The following is a 21,737-nucleotide window of genomic DNA, read 5'->3' as shown; positions in this document are numbered from 1 at the left end:
AATCTATTTGTGGCAGTCAGTCTTTATAATGTGGTGGGCAGCCGCAAATAAATATATTGGAATATTAGAAATTATGCTGGAGTTTGTAACTTAAGAATGGCGAAAAATAGTGAGATTCTATGACATTCATTAGAAAAAACTGCAAAATGATATAACAAAGAAAATATATCAAGGTTAGACCGCAATATGTATTGTTAAAAGTGCTATATAAGTAACGATTGAACATGTATTTTAAATGGATTAAAATGACTAGTGGTGGTAAAAAAAAAAACTTTGGAAAAGTTCAAAATTCAATGCTTTATGTGTACAGCAGTAAACAGACTGCAATGTTTATATCTCCTTTCAGATGATGAGAGAGAAGAGAAGTCCTGGACAGCCTTGTGGACAGAAAGTTAGGTAGATATGAGCAGACATGCAGTGCTGATATAAACGACCGAAATTCATAAAGTCTAATATGTATTACATTGCATTAATATAAAACATGCACACAAAACATGTACTTCATGATAATGTTAGTTCTACATGCTTCTCGTTACCTTCACCTGCTTTTATTTCTTAGCCATGGCGTGAAGATTGTAAAAAGTTTATTCAATGAATTTGAGTTGATTGCGACCCTGCTCAGCAGATATTGCTAATATAGGCCACGTTCACACAGCAGAATAATGTTGCCAGTCCTGTAATCGAGTGGTTAATACGGTTACGGTCACACACACACTTTGGTTATTTATGGGTGTGACAACCGCATTCTGTAACCGAACACACACCTGTACATTTTCAGGATTCGCTGGACCGGAGTTGTCTGTCGTGTCATGCCTTCACACAGCAGCAGAACACAGCTGTCAATCCTGCTTCTGAGTCACGTTCGCGCGCAGACCACGTGCAGTGAGCTCGGGGCTAAACTGGACTCTTGTCGTGTCAGAAAGCGCTAAGACTTTTAGGTTTGTGGACGCCGCCATCTTCGTCATGGCTTCCGTCACTGTCGCTACGGTTACTGATGAGGAATACGGCCTTGACTCCCGCTGGGCGTTCACACAGACAGGCGGCTAAACACGACTGGAAGCTGCTGCGTGAACCAGACATTTCGCTACAGCACACAGAAAATACCAAATACAGCCGTTTTCCGCTGCTGCGTGAACGCCGCCATATATGATGGCGCCAATTAGTCACGGTTAAGTTTATTTTCAGCTCGCGCTGTTTGTAGCGAAAACAAAGTCAGATGGTATCCTCACAGAAAAATCACTGGGCGTATTTTAAGATCCAGGCCCCAAATGCAAACAGATTAAATTTGGCAAATTTGAGAAACAAGATACAAGAGGCACAAGGGCTGTATTTACTTGGAAATTTGATGAGGCTGCGTTGGCTGAGAGGGACAGATATTCTTCTTAATGTTATATTTAAAACAGCGTGCTATATTTGCAAAGGTGACTACCTACTACTGAGTTCCAGGGAAAAAATGGTGTCAATGTAGCCTATAGCTTAGTCTTTTTGTTGATCACCGCTCACTTCCACACCAAGGCAAACATAGCTGGGTTTCACTTCTGCAGTTCTCTGCCTGATAGTGATGTACATGTCCCGATCAGCATGTATTACACTGCCGTAGAGACACGGAGCGGAGAAAGACGTTGGATCTCGAGGGAGTCTCAATCTCAACATTTTCTGACCTGATACTTTTTTGAATTGTTTCACACTGAAAGCTGCGTGAAAACAGAAACACACACCGCGCGCACATAAATACATATACAGGGCATTTATTCTCAAGGAAGAGAAAGGACGGGTGCTCAAGCCCCCTTTGTGCCTGCCCTGGATTCAAATGCAAAGCTCACGCCAATAAATGCAAAGCAGGTTACAAGTAAAACGATCGTGTAGGTGGTCCAATCTCTGCTGAAGTTTAATGGCATGGGCATGACAGAGGTATTACAATTTATAGGTGGTTTATGAGGACACTGCCAATGTCCCCATAATTCAAAAAAAGCTTAAAAACATTGTGGTTTTTTTGGAAAATCGAAAAATGCATAGTTTCCTATAAGGGGTAGGTTTAGGTGTAGGGTTGGTGCAGGGCAATAGCACATACAGTTTTTACAGTATGAAAAGAGTCCTCATAAATCACAAATACCAACGTGTGTGTGTGTGTGTAACACATCCTTTCAGATTTGTGTTTATTTAGCATGTGTGTAGGAACGGGTGAGAGCAGTATTTGTTTACAGGGAATTTTTACGCACAGATACACATATATATGTATATATGAGTGTGTGTATATATATATATATATATATATATATATATGTATGTGTGTGTGTGTGTGTGTGTGTGTGTGTATATATATATACATATTTTTTTTTTTTTTTTTTTTTTGAAAACTAAACTTTGTATTAGACAATGTATTATCTTTTAATCTATTTGATGTCTCTCCTTTGTTGTGATTCCAATTTGTGTAATATGTTAAGGTAATTTGGGACAGTACACACACACACACACACACACACACACACACACACATATATATATATATATATATATATATATATATATATATATATATATATATATATATATATGCGCGTTGCTCCCTCAAAGATCCTCCTCCTAAGTGTCTGTCACTCCCTGAATTCACCTGCTGCTCTTTAACAGGTACATCGTTATCATCATAACATTCTAAGTAAAGCATGTCGTAAAGCATGTCTTTATTTTGACGATTATTATAGCCTGATTTGAATTTCAAATTGTCATTTTGATGTAGATTGCCTACAGACCGCTTGAGGCTATATATATATATACATATATATATATATACATATACATGTATAGAAATATATATATATAATAGCCTAAATTGTTTTTAAACGCGACAAATTTCATAATGTACGGATCCCGCAGAAACGTATTAATCGTCATTCTTTTAACGGGCTTCCTGTTCGCGTTATTTTATATCGACGGGGGGTTTTGGAGTAAACCTGCGCCGCGGATATTAAGGTAGGTGCCTCGTAGCTGCATCCTTGAAAACCTAGGCTACGTCGTTTGATTCAGTCAAATAAAACCGTTTCTCAATTGGCTGAGTCCAGTAGTGATGCTACATGCGGAATATTTTTAAATCAAGTATTTTAAAGGTTTTTGATGCAATATTTTGTGTATCATTATTCTTAAGTCACTATCAGAATATTAGTGCTGTGTGTGTGTGTGTTTAAGCGTAATATCTTGGACAGAGAAACTTTTTCAAAAAATAAATCAGGCTTAAACATAAACGTGTGTGAAAAGAAATGCTTAAACATAAACGTGTGTGTGTTTTTTGTGTTTAAGCATATCTTGGACTAAGAAACTTTTTCACGCAAGCCCAAATTAACTTCAGCATCTTTAACTTAACACAAAAGCGATTTCATTCTGATGTGGGAAGACATTTTATTTACTCCTGCTTCAGTTTTATTTCTTTTACAGTTCATGTAAATTGTACTCAAATTAGTTTTTTTTTTTTTTTTACTCACACAAGTTTCCCAAGATTCTCTAATTTGAACCGTGTCCCAGAGATCCTAGACTTTCCCAGACCAAAGTGAGTAAGTTCGTTTAATTTCGATGAGCAACCCATAAGTAATTTCCTCATTCCTGATTGTCATTTATTGTTTGTTACGCGTCTCAGTGTTGGGCCTTTTCGCAATGAGAATCCAACGCCCTGTACGTGCCAGAATACTAATCCAGCGAACCAGTATGTGCCCAAAAAGGAGCTAGACGACCTGCAGAAACGCCGGGCAGAAGAGTTCAGACAACACCAGATCAGGTTACACGCAATTGCTCTGATCTCTTCGGCGTGACGCGAACTCAGACATACTGACTGAATGGACCACTTTAAAAAAAGGTGGCATAAGAATATGGCATGTGTTTGTCAGAACAGGGAAGGAAAACGATGTTCTTATTCTCGCCCCCGCCAACGCTCCGCTGCAGTATCCAATCAGAGGATTCAGAGTGACTCCCATGAATAAAACGCCCGTTCCTGGTGAGTCTGATTTTACCTCAGCTTTCTCAAATGCATCTCCAGAAGGTTCCAGAGAGACGTACGCTTCCTATCGAAAGGTTTTGTAATGTTTTGCAGTTATCATTGAAATGTAGCATAAATGTAAAAGCGTTCTATCTGAATATATGTTGATTCGTTCCTGTGACGAAAAGCTGAATTTTCAGCTTTTAAGAGTCACACGATTCTTTACAAATCATTCTGATATGCTCATTTGCTGCTTTAAAGATTAAGTCTGATTAAAAATGAAAAAAACATTTTGACTGGTGGTGCATATGAAAACAGTATTCATTTAGGTAGCTATTATTGTGAAATTCTAATTCAATATGACATAGTGTCTATCGATGTTAATAAAAGAACTGTATCGTTATTAAAGGTCTAGCACTGCAAACACAAAAGAGAGCGGTTTACAAGGTTTGTCTGAATATGGTGATATGGCTAAAGGTGGTGGGTTTTATGTTATAATGATCTCAATCGTTGGTTTGCTTCAGATGGTCTCTGTATGGGGGTCTGCTGTTTCCTCTTTTAAATGTGATCCTTTGTGAGCTTTTCACTAAAACTTGGTAAAGGTAGGGTAGGCGATTTTGGAGCTTCGAAAGCATAAGATCCCACTCTCTATGCAAATCACTCTCCAAAGCCACGCCTCCTCCAAACCACATGACCGCACGCAAAAGCGACCACGCGTGCACTGAAAGGTTACTCCACCCTACAATCACTTGTTCCAAATCTGTAAAAGACCATTTAAGATATGTAGGATGAACGCCAAGACGCTGTCTGTCTCGTTAACTGCAAAGCAATGAACACTGTCGAGGTGCAGAGAAATATGAAAGACATCGTCCATCTGCCATCAGAATATGTATGGGAAAAAAAAACAAAACGTATCTTTCTGCATGTATTTTGATTTGAATGAAAACAGTGCATCCTTTTTGTTGGTTAAAGTCATTATTTTTGTTTTCTTTCTGTACAAAAAGTATTCTCATCACTTCATAACATTATGGTTGAACCACTGACCATTCAGACGACGTCTTTCATACTTTTCTGGACCTTGACAGTCAACGGGACGGTCAAAAGCCTCCTGGTTTTCATCCAAAACATCTTAAAGATGAAGAAAAGCTTTTACGTGTTAAATGACATGGGGCTAAGTGATTAATGGCGAAATTTAATTTAAAACTTTAAAACTTTAAATCCTCAGACCAAGGCAAATTAACATTTTATGGTGCTACGCCTTCCCCAGATGATATAAATACATTTAGTCCACTTAGCTTAATGATGAAGAGACTTTCAACATAACAAAAATGCCTTTTGATCCAAATCACCTACCCTGCCTTTAATATGGGTATTTTTTTTTTGATAAAAGGAGTCATCAAGTGTATTGTGTATTGAATGAGCTCACAGGATATTAAAAACCCTCTCCAGGTGTCTCTAAGGGTGCAGAAAGGAGTGCTCTCCGTGTCGGATATCCAGGAAGGAGAGCAGGTGGACGGCCAGGACGAGAAACATCTGAGGATCTCCTCCAGCAGCCTCCAACAGCTCAATGACCTGCTGAGCAGACTGACCTACACCAGCACCATCTACCACATCAAGACAGAGGACCTTGGTACGTGACCTGTTAGGGATAAATGATAGTTTGCCTGAATTTGATCAGTGTTTACGACTGAACACAGATTTTGGTGGGGTCCAAATAACATCGGACCTGCCTAGCAGGAAAAAAAACACTTTCGTTTTTCTAAATGACTTGAACTTGTCCGGATACCCACGTCTGTGGTATTTGCACTTGACCACGTATCTACTTACACTTTCTATTGAAATGTATTTGACCGAAGAGTTCCAGTGGGTGTGGGACCAGATGAAACACATTTATAATGTTTGAAAAACCTTCCTACTTACAGTCTCGGCCAAAAATATCAACACCCTTGGTAAATATGATATAAGAAAGCTGTAAAAGTTAACCTGCATTGTTAATCTTTTTGATCTTTTTTTTTTTTTAAAGCACGTATATCTAACCTTTCATTGGATAATAAAAAGTTTTTCTCTAATAAACACTGGCTACAATTATCTGCACCCTTTTGTCAGTTTAAAAGCTCTAAATTTTCTCCTATAATGCCTGATGAGTTTAGAGAACACCTGACAAGAGATCATAGACCCTTCCTTCATCCAGAACCACTCCAGACCCTTCAGATTTCCAGCTTCATGTTGGTGCTTCTTCTCTTCAGTTCTCCTCGGTCATCTTTTACAGGGTGCAGGTCAGAGGACTGGAGAAGCAGAAGCTTGGTTTTTGTGCTCAGTGACCCATTTTTCTGTTCTTTTCGAGGTTTGTGTTTGGATTATTGTTGATATTGGATCATTACAGTTTCATGTGAGCACGGAAACCAGTCCTATTTGAAGTTCCAGTAGCTTCTGGTAACTAAATATGCTGTTTTTTGGATGAGCTGGGCGGAATTTTTCTCGAAATCCTCACTCCCCTGTTGTTTTAAAGGTTTTCTGACCCCAAGACTGTTTTCTGCGATTCTCCAGCTGTGGTCCCTGGAGAGTCTTTAGCCAAAGACACTTCACTTATTTGTGAAGCTCAATTATCTTTTGCTGCACATTAGAAATATATGCTTAGTTTTTTCTCATTGTGATGGATGATTAAGGGAATTTGGGCTTTGTTTTGCCTTGTGTATATATTTCTGTGATCATTTCACGTTCATAAACACCCTGGAGTGCTCAAAATTGTGAATATGAATGGGGATGCACTTCAGACATATTTTACTTATAAGAATTTCTAGAGGTGCCGGCAATCGTGTCCAACGTTTATTTGAGAAACATATTTATTTCATAGTGATATTTCCCATTTTAAATTCATATTATCCCATGAAAGATTTGTGATTTAAAAAAAAAAAAAAAAAAAAAAAAAAAAGATCAAAATGATTAACAATGCAGATTAATTTTCACAGCCGCCTTTGATCATCACAAGCCCTGGGAATATAGTCAAATGTGTCACTAAATAAATGAATTGAAGCATTAATTGGAATGCACTGATTTTACATATGCGTTTATGTCCTTAGCTTACTTCTCTTTTGAGAACCACGAGGTCATATTCCCCATTGAGATCAGACGTTTGTCAGTTCCTGTTCTGTTTGACCCAGGAAAAGGTGAGCTCAAACACAAAATCAATATGTTTTTATATTAATAAAATATTTTTAAATATTTATATAATTTATAAAAAATAAATGTACATAAAATACCACTAATAATTTAGAAATTTCAGTACTATTTCTAGGTGTTACAGTAGAATACGGTACATTTTATTAAATGCTATAAAATGAATATATATATATATATATATATATATATATATATATATATATATATATATATATATATACCAACCTGCCTTTATAACGTACTAACAACAAAAACATAAATATTTAAATAACAAAAACCATATAACGCATTCAAATTCATGTACACTTAATAAACATGACATGAATATACAAAACACAGTTTTTCACAATATATACCTTATATACTTATATTTACACACAATATAAACCTTTTGGTAACCAAGTTTTGACCGTAGCATTTTTACATAACATTTGCAGTGTATGCCTCTGAACACTCTTTTTAGTATCATTTCTATATTGTTAGGGCATTTATTAACATTTTGACAGGCATTTCTTTTAGTTTTTATTTTACCTTTAGCAACCGAGTTGTGCGCTTTTGTCATTTTTGTTAGTATTTGATTGTAATCACGTTTTCATATGAACAGTGATTCTCTCTCTCTCTTTCTCTCCGTAGATGTCAACTCTCAGGTGACTGTGCTAATTAAAGCATTTTTGCGATATAAAGAACTAAACGTCCTCATCAGTAGTATCCGTAGGAGCTACCCAAAAATAAAGATCATTGTCGCTGACGACAGCCTGAAGCCCGAGAAGGTGGAAGGTGACAATATAGAGCATTACATAATGCCCCCGGCACAGGTACAAACATCAGCTAGTATAGTATGATTTAGGATGATTTTTTTCGAAGTGCAAAGCTTACTTGTTTTCATTGTTTCAGGGCTGGTTCGCAGGCAGAAACCTGGCCGTCTCGCAGGTCACCACTAAGTACTTCCTGTGGGTGGACGACGACTTCGTGTTCCTGAACGAGACGCGCATTGAAAGCTTTGTGAAAATCATGGAATCCGTTCCTGAACTAGATGTGGTAATCATGTCAAATGCATCAACATGTCTCACTGCTTCCAAACATTTGAACGCTAGTGTATTTATGTATACCCTCACTAACTGCTTTTATATGTGTCCATATTCCATATTCATAACTAGCGCGTCATTCACAGCCATAATAAAACGTTTTGTTTACATCATATATGCGTGCATATTGTGTGTGTGTGTGTATACACACGTGCGTGTATATATTTAATAAAAAAAGTAATGTTTATATATTTAAACATATTTATCTAAAATGTAAAATTAAATAATGTATATGTATGTAAATATTTATACTATATGTGTGTATTTAAAGTCGGGGTCGGAATTATTGGCAGCGTTGTTAAATATTAAAAATTAATCTTCATTGTTAATCCTTCTGATCTTTAATTTTTTTAAAAATGGCAAAAAAATTCACTAGATAATAAGAATTTTAAATAAGGAGGAAATATCATTATATGTATATATTATATATTTTAGTTCAATTAAAGGCTAGTTTTATTTATTTATTTTAATAAAAAGGATCAATAGTGCAGGTTTATTTTCAGAGCCTTCTTTGATCATTTTTACCACGACTGTATTTATGCATAATTAATATACAATGTATATGTATAATGTAAACAAAAACATTTCTTTTGGATGCAATTAATCATTTGACAGCACTATACTAAAATAAAAAGACATACATACTTTGCCTAATGCCTGTAAACCTGTGAATTATGGAGTGCAGGTGCAATAAATATTTATAGTCGACTGAGGTATGAACAATATTCATCAAGCCAATTGAGATTTACGTGTATTGTGTGCAAGATCTTATACAGACCTTTTTGATGGTTTTGACCTTCTTTGTTAATGTTTACTCTTACGTTCTCTCTCCCTCAGGTTGGTGGTCAGGTAGGAGGAAATCAGTTTTCCTTTCTGTTGCAATATGAGGAAGGGATCAGCGAGGAAGGCGGCTGTATCACACGCGCCGTTCGTACCCATGCGCCCCTGCCGGGCTTCGACGGCTGCTTCTTTGCAGACGGAGTCGTCAACTACTTCCTGGGCCGGACACAGGCGGTGCGGAGGGTCGCTTTCGACCCGTTCCTGAAGCGAGTGGCTCACACTGGTAAGAGCAGATGAAGTCACTGATAAGATTTATTATTAAAGTGTCCTGAAAACACCTGCATAAAGCGGAATAATACGTTTTGACGTATTACATTCCTCCATTGTGTTGAAATAATTAGGATTGGGTCATAAGGCAATCTAAAACATGGGCGTGACTTTTTTTTTTTTGCTGAGAACAATAATTTAACGGCAGCGGAGAAACATGAATATAGCTGATTCATGATCCACGGTAAACATGTCAGGTGAGACAATAAGCATTTGATCGACATGAATAAGAACAAGCATTTGTTTTCTTCGTGTTTTCCCAACTATGTACAGAATTCTTCGTTGATGGGCTTGGAGATCTGTTAGTCGTCACCTGCAAAGGTCTCAGAATTGGTCACCAAAAACACAGTGCCACAAACAACTACAGATTCTACAGGCATCCTCCCAAGAGTGATTTAGAGGAGAAAATGACTCACCATTTTTTCAAGAACTATCTGAAATGCATCAAATACTAAGGAGCGTTTTCAGGTGAAACATGACATTGCTCACACATCAATTTTTTGACCTTACGAGTCAAAGGTTTTAATCTTCTCATGTTTGCCACGGAGTAAACACTACTATACTTCCAAAATTTTGACTTCTGAGTTTATAACTTCATTTTTATTGCGTGGAATGGGAGTTTGCTATTAAAACTTCGGGTTTATTTCTCACATTTCTGACTTTTTTTCGGACTTTCAAACTACCAAAAGTTGCAATTACCTTAATTCTTTTTAGTTCCTGGTGGAAACAAGCTTCCAGAGTCATCCAAACTATAAAAGAACATAAAAGGAAGAATGAGCTTTTTCTGTGTCTAGAATCCAGATCTGTTCTTTCTCTCAACCAACTTCATGCATCCTGGGATGGTTATTAAACACTATTGAAGGAGATCTCAAGTATTTTGACTGGTTTTGATTTAGTCTTTACCTTAAATATCGTCTTCAGAAATGTTTTATGAACTTAAGATCATTTGTCACATTTAGAAACTATATTGTTGTGCCAAAAAAAGTCAATGGTCTGGTCATTCAGAAAATGATATACTCGTTTCTATTATAAAACAGAAAGTCTCTAGCTTATTTTCCGATTCTTTAGCTGCTATAGAATCACACCAAGTATGAAAACAATAAATATAATTAAATTATAGTTCTAAAATCAGTTTTCTATATTAAAGAACAGCATAGTTCACTCCATAACTATATTTATAATGATACAGAGAAATGATATTGTTGGGATCACATTCAAAACAATTTTTTTTCTAGCTGATTAATGATACAAACATTGACATCCAGGGTATCGGTTTTCATGATCTTTTGTCCATTGTACTGTGCCATTATGTCTGGAACACATTTCTGTCAGCAACCCTGGTTGCCCACTCTGTATTTTCCTTTGAGAATTTGCCTCAGAGGTTTGCATAAGAACAGCTCCTTTGCATTTAGTGACTTTTAAATGAAAAGTTCTCCCCAAAAATGAAAATTAGCCCATATTTTGCTCAACCCTAAGCCCTCCTAAGTGTATATAGCGTTCTCCTTTTAGACGAACACAGTCACAGTTTCGCTGATAACAACATTTAGGATCACCACTGTTCATGTATCACAGGGTACGATTATATTAATGTACATTTAAACTGTTTAACATTTGTTTGTATTTTTGACCTACATTGTACAAGACGCGAGAACAGTCCGCTATTATAAGTTTGTACATTGTTATGGACTCTAGTTTTAATGTTGAAACTTGAAAATTTTAACTTTAATGTGTATGACAACCAGAAAATGAATGTTTTTGTCTTCATTTGGATTGAGGTTAAATGCTTAAGGACATTGAATGCCTTGTTTTGTTCTGATTCAGGAAATGTAATCAAATAAATTATTGGGATGCTCTCAGGATACCTGAAATCAGTGTCACAAGTACAAGTTTTTTTTTCCTTTGAAGCATAAACCCTATACAAACGATGCAAGCTTCGGGTCTTCCAGTGTTTCTTTATGCGGCTGAAACCTACAGATGTCCGAGTTTCACTCTCCATGCAATTGATAGACTACCATTGGCTCATCTGCTTTGGAGGGGAGGGTTTTACCATTAAGTCAATTGGGAACCGCTGCGTTATAAGATCAAATGTGGCTGTGTAGTGTTTGTAGACTACTGCCTAAATGCTACCATTCTGTGCAGCATGTGGACCACGTGAGGAATGTGGGGGAAACCAGGGTTCGAATGAAACTTGACTGTGGCCCACATTAGGTCCAGTTTTGGTTTATTTGGTTGGCTTACATGTGGCAATGCTAAGGTTTACTTGAGGCCCAAAACTGGAAAACAGGACCTGACTGCCCAAATGACTTTATACCACATGGTATGTGGGTTGGAGCAAGGTGTTGGATCCAGGCTAGAATTAAAGACCCTCCATTTTCTCATCCTGGTTTCAGTGCCTCATCTTCCACCAAGAAATCACCAAAAGGAGCAAACAGACGCTTCATACTCTCTACGTTGTTCATGTGATGACCACATTAAAGCGCCCTACCCAGCTAACTTTCATTCTTCCTGCTGAAAGGAGTAGGGCTTTGTGTTTGATCAAAGGAGATGTGTAAAGGGTGGGATATATGTTTATATTGCAGAGCTACTGGCTTAACAGAGGAAACACAGCTTACTTTTGTTCTTGGTGCTTGTGGCTCCAGGCCATTGGTCCCCTCTCAGCACACTCTTAGCACTGGCCCGACAGTGGGAAACAACTAACTGGACCTGTTCTCTTTTGTTTTATTTTATTATATGCAACCTTGCTATGGTTTGCTTGTGGCCAAGATTTTTCAAACAGTAATTAGACTGGCAACACTAGTCTTCAAGTCAAGTCAAGTGGCTTACCTAAATAGTCAACTCTCAGAGAATTCCCAGTGTATCGGGACTGCGTCTAAAAAATCTAAAAAGCTGCCTCCCCACTATCCTGTGCATTTCATTCTGTGACACTGGAGCAAAAAAATGAGGATGGTGTCTGAAAGTTGTGTTTGGTGGTCAGCTTGTATGTAAATGTACAACTTTTTGCGCTTCTGATGTTATTTCTGGCAAGAACTCAATATTATAGTAATTAAATATTCGCTTAGTTATCACCAGAACTCCTTATATTTTGTTGTCCACATAGGGTTAAAGCACCTTTTAAGGGTAGATATTTTGATACTTGCGATTGGCTGGCTTGACATACAATAAGACATAAAATATCATAATTACCGTAAGACAATTATCATAATATCATAAGTACGAGATACTAACTTGTAAGAAATTAACCATATCTTTCTAGAAGTAAAAATTTTCTGAGAGCTAAAGCTTGTACCACCTGCACCTCATACTCCCAACTTTAGGCATTAATAGTCCCATAATTGAATAAGGTAGGCTTGTAGGAAAAACAGCAATGGCTGGGACAGGCTAACGGTATCATTTAAATGCAATCTGATTCTGTTTACCTGAAATAAGCATGCTACTGAAAAGATAGCTAACTGAACTGTCCAGCTAACTGAATAGTCCATGTAAGTGAACGCAACCATGAAAATGCCCTGAGGAAAAAAATGGTTCTAGTACTACACGGTGTGAAAGCCCTTATTATGCCAGGTTAGTGGTGTTTATATTTTCATCACTTTCTGGTTTTGTGTTCTCGTGTTTCAACAGACAGGGTAATTGTTACCCATGAAATGATAACATTAACTTGGAACTTGTTCTTGTCTTTATTCCACTAGTGCAGAACTCACACTGTAAACCTTCTTTTGTGATTGTCGTTGTCGTTTAGCATTATCAAATGCATACACGTGCGTACACGTGCGGTCAAACTGTAAACACAAAAACATTTATATTTAGTAATACATCACATACTGCATTATCACAAACTTGTGTCTGTCAACTAAATACATCATAACAAACAGCATATGTTTACACAAATGAAACACAAACGTAATATATTAACATTTAGGCACTATGGCGGCAATCGCTAAAATCGCCAAAATAGCGTTTAAAGGTTTAAATCAAACGCTTATGTAAATCGTCAGAAGTCCAACAAAGCTAGAACCGAACAGCATGGCCTTCTTTTTTCCTTTTTCTTCCCTCCTAAACGATCACGTGAGTCCACTGAAAACGGCGTTCTTAAAGGGACAGCACCCAACAGTAATATATAATGCAGTATATGTAATGGACACTCTCCTAGTTGTTTTGCTCTGGGATTTCTGTCATTCTCTCTCAGGAAAAGAAGAGGGTGGAAGTAAAATGCTATTGCTAAGCAACACCAGCAGCTAATTGTTTGAACATATTATTGTTCTATTGTTGCACGTACAACTTGCATCTAAATGTAGGCTAACGGTTAAGGCAAACAAAAGCGAGAATGCCTATTTATCCCGTTGTTTATTTAGTTCAGAATATTTAATTACAGCTAATCTAGCTAATATCATCGCTAATTAGCAAAAGTCTTTTGTCTAATGCCACTGTCTGTCTTAGTACACGTATTGCAGGCTCGTTGCCAGAGAAGTGATTCGTGATTAAACGCTTTAGCGTAAAGGTCCAGTGAGGATAGTTAAAGTGCACCTAGACTGTTAAACTTAATATTTATTTGTTCAGTGTAAAGGTAGGGCCATCTCTGTTGTGGTCTATGCTTAGATCAGGCCCGTGGCCAGCTATGAAGTGATACAATTTTTAGTTTTGCTTTAAATTAATTTAAAACCACGTCGCTGAATTCTTCTTTCATCTTAGGGCATGGGCCTGCCTCCGCTCCCTCATGTTGCCAGATCTAGGTATTTTAAGCGTCGCCGGAATTGTTTTAATCCTTAACATGACAGCATTAATAAAGTATTTAAGGCGTTACAAAAGTGGAGAAATGAAGGTTGGGATTAGAGATTGTGTATCCTACTTATAAAACGCAAGATTTTACCTTAATTTGGGGCATTTTTCGGGTAATTACTTTTGCTTGTTTTTCATAGCATTATCTGGCAACACAGTCGCCTAAGTAAACTGACAGGCAGACAGCAATCAATCAAAAATGAGCGCAAGATAGTTTGTTGCTGAGGACACCACATTCGGTAAGATGCAATAATCATCGTGATATTATCTGTACTTTTTTAAAGCTTTCAAAACAATAGCATAACAACCTTCCCCCATAACCGATCTGCAGAAAAACAGTAATTAAAAAAAACACTGGCTTTAGTTAAACATTCATATGAAGGATAAGATCTTGTTTATCATTCATACACCAATTCTCATCAATGAAAATTATTACAGCAAAAAGGAGGCTATTAACATATTATTGCGTCGTGAAACAGATTAGATAGATTTATCCCCGATACAGACTGAAGAGAGCATCCCCAAAAGTAAAATGACAAAAAGGCTCAGACAAAACACATTAGGTGTATTTTATGAAAAAGAAAACTACATTTAAAGATCATGGAGATCAGGAAGACAAGTGTGGGGGAAACAACAGAGAGGAGGAGGAGGATAGAAATCAGGAAGAGACCAGAGGAGGACAACAACAGTAAGAAGCAGGACAGGGAGGACACTGAAGAAGGTGCTCTATATCCTTTTGACCCTGCAAGAATAAAGAAAATAATTCAGGGTGAGGGAGTCGTGGATGGAGATAAAACGTGAATTGCACCAGAAGAGCATAACTTAAAATGCAATATCCAGTGGGAGAAAAATACTAATGGTTTCACAACTCAGTGACTTGTATTTTCCCCATTCAAAACTATACGAGTTACGAGTGACACCTCTCGGGTGTTTTATAGATTTTTGGTACGGCTCGGTTTGTGTTTTCACTTAAATCTAGCTTCGTTCCGAGAGGCACGTCTATATTTCCTAACAGACCACGAAACATTTTAGGTTGTTAAAAAAATGCGCCCTCGTTCAAAACAGCCGATTTAAACCTGGCGGGTCTGCGCGTGCGTCTCGCGCGGGTGGTGACGATCACCTCTAGCCAATCAGTGTTTAGCAGAGTGTACACGTCACGTTTTGGTACGCGCAGGCGAGGTGGTACTAAAAAAAGGACCTAGGTGCTGTTTCCAGTGGAAAGGCCCCCTCAAAAGTGAACCGTACCACGACTAGCAAAGAAGAACCAAGGAGCTGTGCCTAGGGCAGTGTACACTCATTGTAGGCAGGATATAGAAATTGCAGACCAAACACAGTCGGTGGAAGATCATTATCGCGTGAATTTATTCTTCCCCTTATAGCTCACATAACTATGGATGAGAGGTTCTCTGAAAGTAATGAGTCTACATGTGCATCAACATGAGTCCTTAAACGGTGAGATGCCTCTGGCCTAGGAGGATACAGTTAGTCTTTAGTGAAAAGGTAATGCATGATTTAAATGTCTTTATTTATTGAATCTGAATCTTTTTTATTTTGTCATTCCAGTGAGGAATGAAGATTCGACAGATCTACAAGCAATGAAGAGTCTACAGATACAGTACGTACACACACACACACACACACACACACACACACACACACACACTATTCCAAATAGCATGTAAATAGTTTGTAACATGTCTGTAAATTGTAAACCATTATCTTTAAAACAAATCACAGACTGCAGCCTATCTATAGTGTATAATGTGTTGCATTTGTAGCTATTATTATTGCACAATAACCCCCCTTAAACCATACTTTATATAATCTAAATAGTATTTAAAAAATACTATTTTTTCACCTATGGAAAAAAGTTTTCATTAGTCAAAGCTTCACAGTAGCCTACTCTTTACGATGTGGCCATCTAGTGGTCATATTAATGAATAGCACGTACTAAATGCATGTATTCTGTTACAGTCGCTGGCTTTATTTTGCAGCTGATAGATTCATATAAATAAAATCTGGCACACATTTTATAAGCAAGGTTTATTATGATATTTGTAAGTCAAAGCATTAGGTACCTATAATTCGTTATGAATACTGAACTGATACGGCTCTGCATTTGTGGCGTGCTTCAGAGACCACGTGACTCCGTGGAAATTGTGATACAGGATATACATTAAAATTGTATCGTTTGTTCTGTTGTTTAACAAGTATATCAGTCTCCGTAAAGACCGTCAAAAATTGCCAATGCCGACTATATTTCAAGTCGTCATGGCGGGGTATTGGGTAAAGTTTTCAATTAGCAATAATCGCGCCTCGGATAAACCTCATAGGCTACGATACTGCCACTGCGCAAAGCTAAAGAACGAATGCGTTACAGTGAATATTACTCCAAACGCGCCTCACTTTACAGAGACGGTAACGAAACGAGCCTTGCTACAAACTGTCCGACCGAAGAACGGAAAATCTACGAGTGTGCATACAAGTCTGGTTTTGTGTTTAAAAAATGCAAATAAGCAAAAAAAAACCTTAAAAAAAAAAAAAACATTTTTTCAACCAACTTCGCGGTGCACCATGGGAACGTAGTGACGTAGTGGAACGTAGTGACGTCATGGTTGCGTAAGCGTCACGCTGGTGCAGTGAACGTCACCACCGCTAGATGCCAATAACAGCTTAAGTATGAAATGCGACACCAAAAAAAGGCAAAAAAACAACAACAATCTAATTTACATGTAGAATTAATAACTAGGTAGCGTACTGAAAAATATGGTACATTTCTTAATAAATGGCTTTGTTGATTAAATTAACAGAGCACCTTGGGACGATTATGTAAAACTATTTATAAAATGCTTTTTTGATAATATCAAAGTTATATATCGATTATATTTTAGAAAATTAAAAAAAATATGAATCAACAAATGAACCAATATTTTAGTTTTTCATTGTTTGAACAGTAATAAATTGATTATGCATTTTTATGCACCTCAATAAACATAAAACAGCATTCCAAGAATGTTTGATAAAGTATTATTTATATGTTTATTTATTTATTACAAAGAAACATGGAATAATTCTTAATAAACTGCTGTTTCTTTAAAATTAAGACAGCACCTTGGGATATAATATAAAATCATTTAAATGTATATTTTTGATAATATAGCAGTGATATTTTGACGAAAGAAAGCAAGTACGATTTACATTAAAACATTATCCAAATATCAACTAACAATTTAACCAATATATTATTATTAGTAACACCGATTATTATTATTATAATTATTATTAATAACAATTTTATTTTTGTTATTACTGTTGTCATTATGATTTAGATCTTAAAAACATTAACCAATATATGATTAATTATTGTACTTATCATTGTTGCTCATATACTTTTAAAAATTACTATTATAAATAATAATTGCTGTCGTGGATTTATTTTGTTAAGCACAGTTGAAGTGAGCCTGTCATTATGCTGATGCTGTTTCCACAGCGACGGATCGCCGTGGTGATGTGAGTGACAGGCTGAAGTCCTGGCCATCAGCAGAACGGTCCGTCACAAAGAAGTTTCAGAGCTCGTGAGTATCGCGCTCACATTGACCCACATAACCTAAACGACTCACCCTTTCATTCTTTAAACTCATAAATCATTCAGATACCAACTTGCTCCAAGCATTCTTTCCTCCTCTACCAGTGCATCCTATGGCTGATAAATGTAGGACATATCCGTCTTTGATTTATCGCCGAACGCTTTCTCTCTCCGTGATGTTCGTCTTGGACGTCACCGCACCGCACGCCGGAGATCTCTTTTTAAAGCAGGAGAGATGCGATGTCAGTGTACTTATTTTTGACCAGTATTACCTCTGTTTGGGTGCAGGAGGAAGTTTGACGTGATAGAGCGCTGAAGTTCACAGCATACGAGAGGCGCCCGAGGGCCCTGTCAGCTCTGCTTTGATTTGGATCCGGATCTCAGGGCTGGAAATAGAGATTAACAGATGGCGGAGTCTCAGGCTGAGCGTCCGGGCCGGGCCTCACCCACGCCGTCACATCGCTGGGGGTTTCTCACCGTGCCCACACGAGAGCTGCGGGATCCAAGCAGAAATGTTCGTCGTGTCATGGAAGGATTTTTCATAAATCCACAGCAAAGTACCGAATCACATTAAATGTTTCTTAATATTAAAAGACCAAGTGAGGAAAATATAAATGTATTTTTTAAATATTATTATTATTAAATACTCTTCTAAGTAGTAATAGTACGTGTTACATAATAAAGTTATTATTATTAGTTTTGTTATTGATATTACAAAACAAATATAAAATAATATTATAGAAGTAACTTACAATATTACATAATTGTTACTTACTCTTCTATTGCACTGTAGAGCAAACATTTTAGTATAATAGGTATTATAAAGTTACTTCTAAATGAAACTTATATCTCTTATAAGCAATTATATTGCATGATTAAGCAAAGGTTAATCTTTGTCATCAAATATAAAAAAAAATATATATATTTACTGATTTATATATATATATATATATATATATATATATATATATATATAAATCAGTAAGGCTGCATATTATGTTTTATTATTATAATTATCATACAATATTAAGTTTATTAAGTATATTAAGATTATAAAATGAATCTAAAATATAAGATATTACTATTATTGAGTTACATATTACTATTATAAAACAATATTTTATAGAACAGTTGCTTTACAGAAAGTAATTATTATTATTTATTCTAAATTTATAATTTATTCCTAATATTTAATATCATAAAATTAACATACAAGTGTGATATAAATTACTTGTAATTATTACGTTTTATTTAGTATTATTAGGGGACATTATATTATATTAGTAAATATTATAAAGCTAGAAATATGTTTTATAGAGCGACTAAGTACTGCACTATATAGAGCAAAATTTATAATTTTTTTATTATATGAAAACATATGCATAAAATAAATATACAATCAAATATTATCATTATTTTTGTTATCAATAAGCGAATTACCGATATTCTATATAAAATAAGATATATAATTACACAATAAAAATTTTGTTTTGCTCATTGAAATGTAACAAGAATGCATGAGAACTGAAAAAAAAGCAGAGTAATCATCGAGGAGATCAAAGGCAAACCCCAGTGCAAGGTATTAGACTCTATATACAAATGAAGATTATGAATGATGAAAATGAAGATGCTTTTGTTGTCTTTGATCAAAGTGATGACAACAGCCTAGTTATCCATGAGTGCGAATGTCTGTCAATTCTGTGAACTCGAGATCATTAATAACTCTGGTATTTCCGTCTCGGCTTCCCAAACACAGGTTATTTATGTATGAGTCGGCGTGAAGTCTTGCATTAGTTCTGGGTGAACGAGGAAGCAGAATTGAATCGGGTCGAGTGGAGGAGTGAATATCCGTCTCATCATCTCTCACTTCACTGAGTCAGAACACGAACGCCCGACGAACAGAACCAACAGATGCAAGCGTGGACGCATGAATGGAGCTGATCTCAAAGCACACAGGTGGGCATACCTGCGCAACACAATTAACACACGCAGCTGGTCAAAAGCAGCGTTCAAACACACACAAACGTCTTCAGACTGTCTGTTGGGGATGCTGCCAGCCATTATTATATGTATCATTGTTATTAACTAACAAGAAGCACAGGGTGTCATTCTATGGGTTTCTAAATTTAGATAAAAATCTGTAAAAATAGGGCAAACTGTTCTGCATTAATGTGAATATTAATAATATGATATTTAGGTTTTTTGTGTGTTATTTGGATTTTTTGTTTTGCACTTTATTGGGTTGTGTTTTAAGGTAACGGAAATGCCCCGATATGAATATTTTTATTTAATAGTTTTACACTCATCAGCTACTGTAAACTGGTTTTATTGATCTCAAAAATATTTCTAATTTCGCCCGAATAGATTCATTTGTGCCCAAAACTATATCTTGTAGAAATGGCTCTTTAAGTAACACTTCAGGTTAATATCCTAGAGAGAATGCTAAATAAATCCAATTTTATTAAATTTGTTGTGTCAAAATGATTTAATAGCCAATTTATTTATGTGATGATTCTTCCTAGTTAATATTTTTGCGTACCGTTTGCATTTATTCATTTTAATGGTTGACTCGTAAGCTAACTTCTTCAGTTTTTTGATCAATTTCATTGCTTGTATTGTGCTGCTACATTGTATTTAACGCGAGGCACCAAGTAGATACGTTTTGGACCTGCTGAAATAAGAGCGCTAAAACCTCCTTACGCCGGTTGTGGTCTTAGGTCTGGTTTCTGATGAACTTTGGGCACTTTTCAGCTTGCCAGACCCTCTTAAACCGCGACCCGCAAACCAGGTTAGGCTGGATAAAGCGTTTTTAGAAGAGACGTCATATTTGTACGGATACCTGAGGTATTCTTCACGGTGACTTTAAGCGTTTTAACATGTTTTTACAGGATAACTTGACACAGCATGTTAAAACGGCGGAGCTCAGGACGTGAAATAGTTTTTTAAAAAGCAAACAGGTGTTTTGAAGTTTTTCCCTAACCGTCAGATTGAGCGCGCTGGTCTTACTGCGCATGCGCAGTTCAATATTACGTATCTTTTCTCATGCTGAAAAACTATAATTAGCTGTACTGTATTTGCATTACTATAAAGGCTAGGTTTAGCTTTGAACTAGGTGTATAATGTGAAAGGTAGCGTTTTTCGTCGATTAGCAAAACGTGGCAGGCTATCAAAACGTCCATCCAAAGAGCATTAACGTTCAAATAGGGGTCGTTTTCTGAGCGAACGACCCCTAAATTCTTAAAGATTTAGTTTTACCGATCAAAATACGGTAACGCTAAGTCAACGGCCGCTTTTCCAGCGGGACTGGAGTCTCTGAGCAGCAGAGGTGTGCGATGAATAAGATGCGACGCTTTAGCGATATGCCTGTCTAAAATAAGCCGCCTCGGAATGTGTGATGAGTTTTTCTCAGCTCCGCGATCTCACGCTATGCCACCTTTCCGCGTGTAAGAGCCTCCATCTGCCGCACAATCTTTCCACCGGCCCCGGGAAGCCACCTGACTGGGACGATTTACAGGCGCCAAGATCCATCGAGTCTGAAGCTTCACAGAGGGGAAAAAACCGGCGGAAAATTCAGCTGTCATGGAAGTAAATCATTATGAATCAGGCTATGAAAACGGAATCGGCAGTAAGGCCGTATTGACTTTCTGTCTCAAGGTCTCGAAAGAGGATGGATGAGGAATTCACTTTTTTATGGGTAGTTAAATTTAATCAAGGCCCTTTTTTTCCAGGTTTAGGGCACACGGGGAGCGCGCGACGCTCGCCTCGGCCAGTAGAGGGCCCTCTGAAGGCGTCAAACGCGCGCGCGTAAACAGACAGATGGAAACGATATTTTATTGATCCCTGAAGGGAAATTCAGCGCAAAACGGCAGGAACATCAAATAAAGTGTGGATAAATACACAACTTCCAACAAACAGCACTAAACCTTACATAGAGAGCAGCCAATCGTGTCACACAGGGCCATATTTAAGTCTCAGAGCATCCATTAGCGTCGTCGTTAATGACTTTAATATAAACTAAATAAAACACAAACAGCAACTGAGC

At 37.0% G+C, this 21,737-nt stretch overlaps 1 protein-coding gene, 1 long non-coding RNA gene and 1 other non-coding gene across 4 annotated transcripts; 2 read left to right on the top strand and 1 right to left on the bottom strand.

Annotated features, from left to right (window-relative positions):
• The first annotated feature begins 4 nt into the window (after positions 1–4).
• Positions 5–11,204, top strand: LOC122330611 (beta-1,4 N-acetylgalactosaminyltransferase 2). 2 transcript variants are annotated; one of them, XM_043227769.1, is made up of 11 exons: positions 5–396; positions 3,482–3,541; positions 3,629–3,766; positions 3,876–3,982; positions 4,374–4,411; positions 5,414–5,594; positions 7,045–7,131; positions 7,778–7,959; positions 8,039–8,182; positions 9,067–9,292; positions 9,610–11,204. In XM_043227769.1, the coding sequence occupies exons 1-11, from the start codon at positions 347–349 to the stop codon at positions 9,789–9,791; spliced, it is 1,395 nt and encodes a 464-aa protein (XP_043083704.1). In that variant the 5' UTR covers positions 5–346; the 3' UTR covers positions 9,792–11,204. The 2 variants fall into 2 exon arrangements, with proteins under 2 accessions (XP_043083704.1, XP_043083703.1); XM_043227768.1 differs by lacking the exon at positions 5–396 and adding an exon at positions 2,648–2,970.
• A 4,139-nt stretch (positions 11,205–15,343) lies between these two features.
• On the top strand, positions 15,344–20,204 carry LOC122331098. Its single transcript, XR_006248126.1, has 5 exons — positions 15,344–15,561; positions 15,673–15,724; positions 17,600–17,684; positions 17,984–18,252; positions 19,452–20,204. It is a non-coding gene; the product is annotated as an uncharacterized LOC122331098 (long non-coding RNA).
• On the bottom strand, positions 16,329–16,469 carry LOC122331373. The gene has a single exon (XR_006248158.1). It is a non-coding gene; the product is annotated as a U4 spliceosomal RNA (small nuclear RNA).
• Positions 20,205–21,737: the final 1,533 nt, after the last annotated feature.

The sequence above is a fragment of the Puntigrus tetrazona genome, chromosome 25, assembly GCF_018831695.1.
Source record: "Puntigrus tetrazona isolate hp1 chromosome 25, ASM1883169v1, whole genome shotgun sequence".
Lineage (NCBI taxonomy): Eukaryota > Metazoa > Chordata > Actinopteri > Cypriniformes > Cyprinidae > Puntigrus > Puntigrus tetrazona.
Note: the sequence above shows the minus strand (reverse complement) of the source record. Positions and strands in the feature narration are given on the sequence as shown.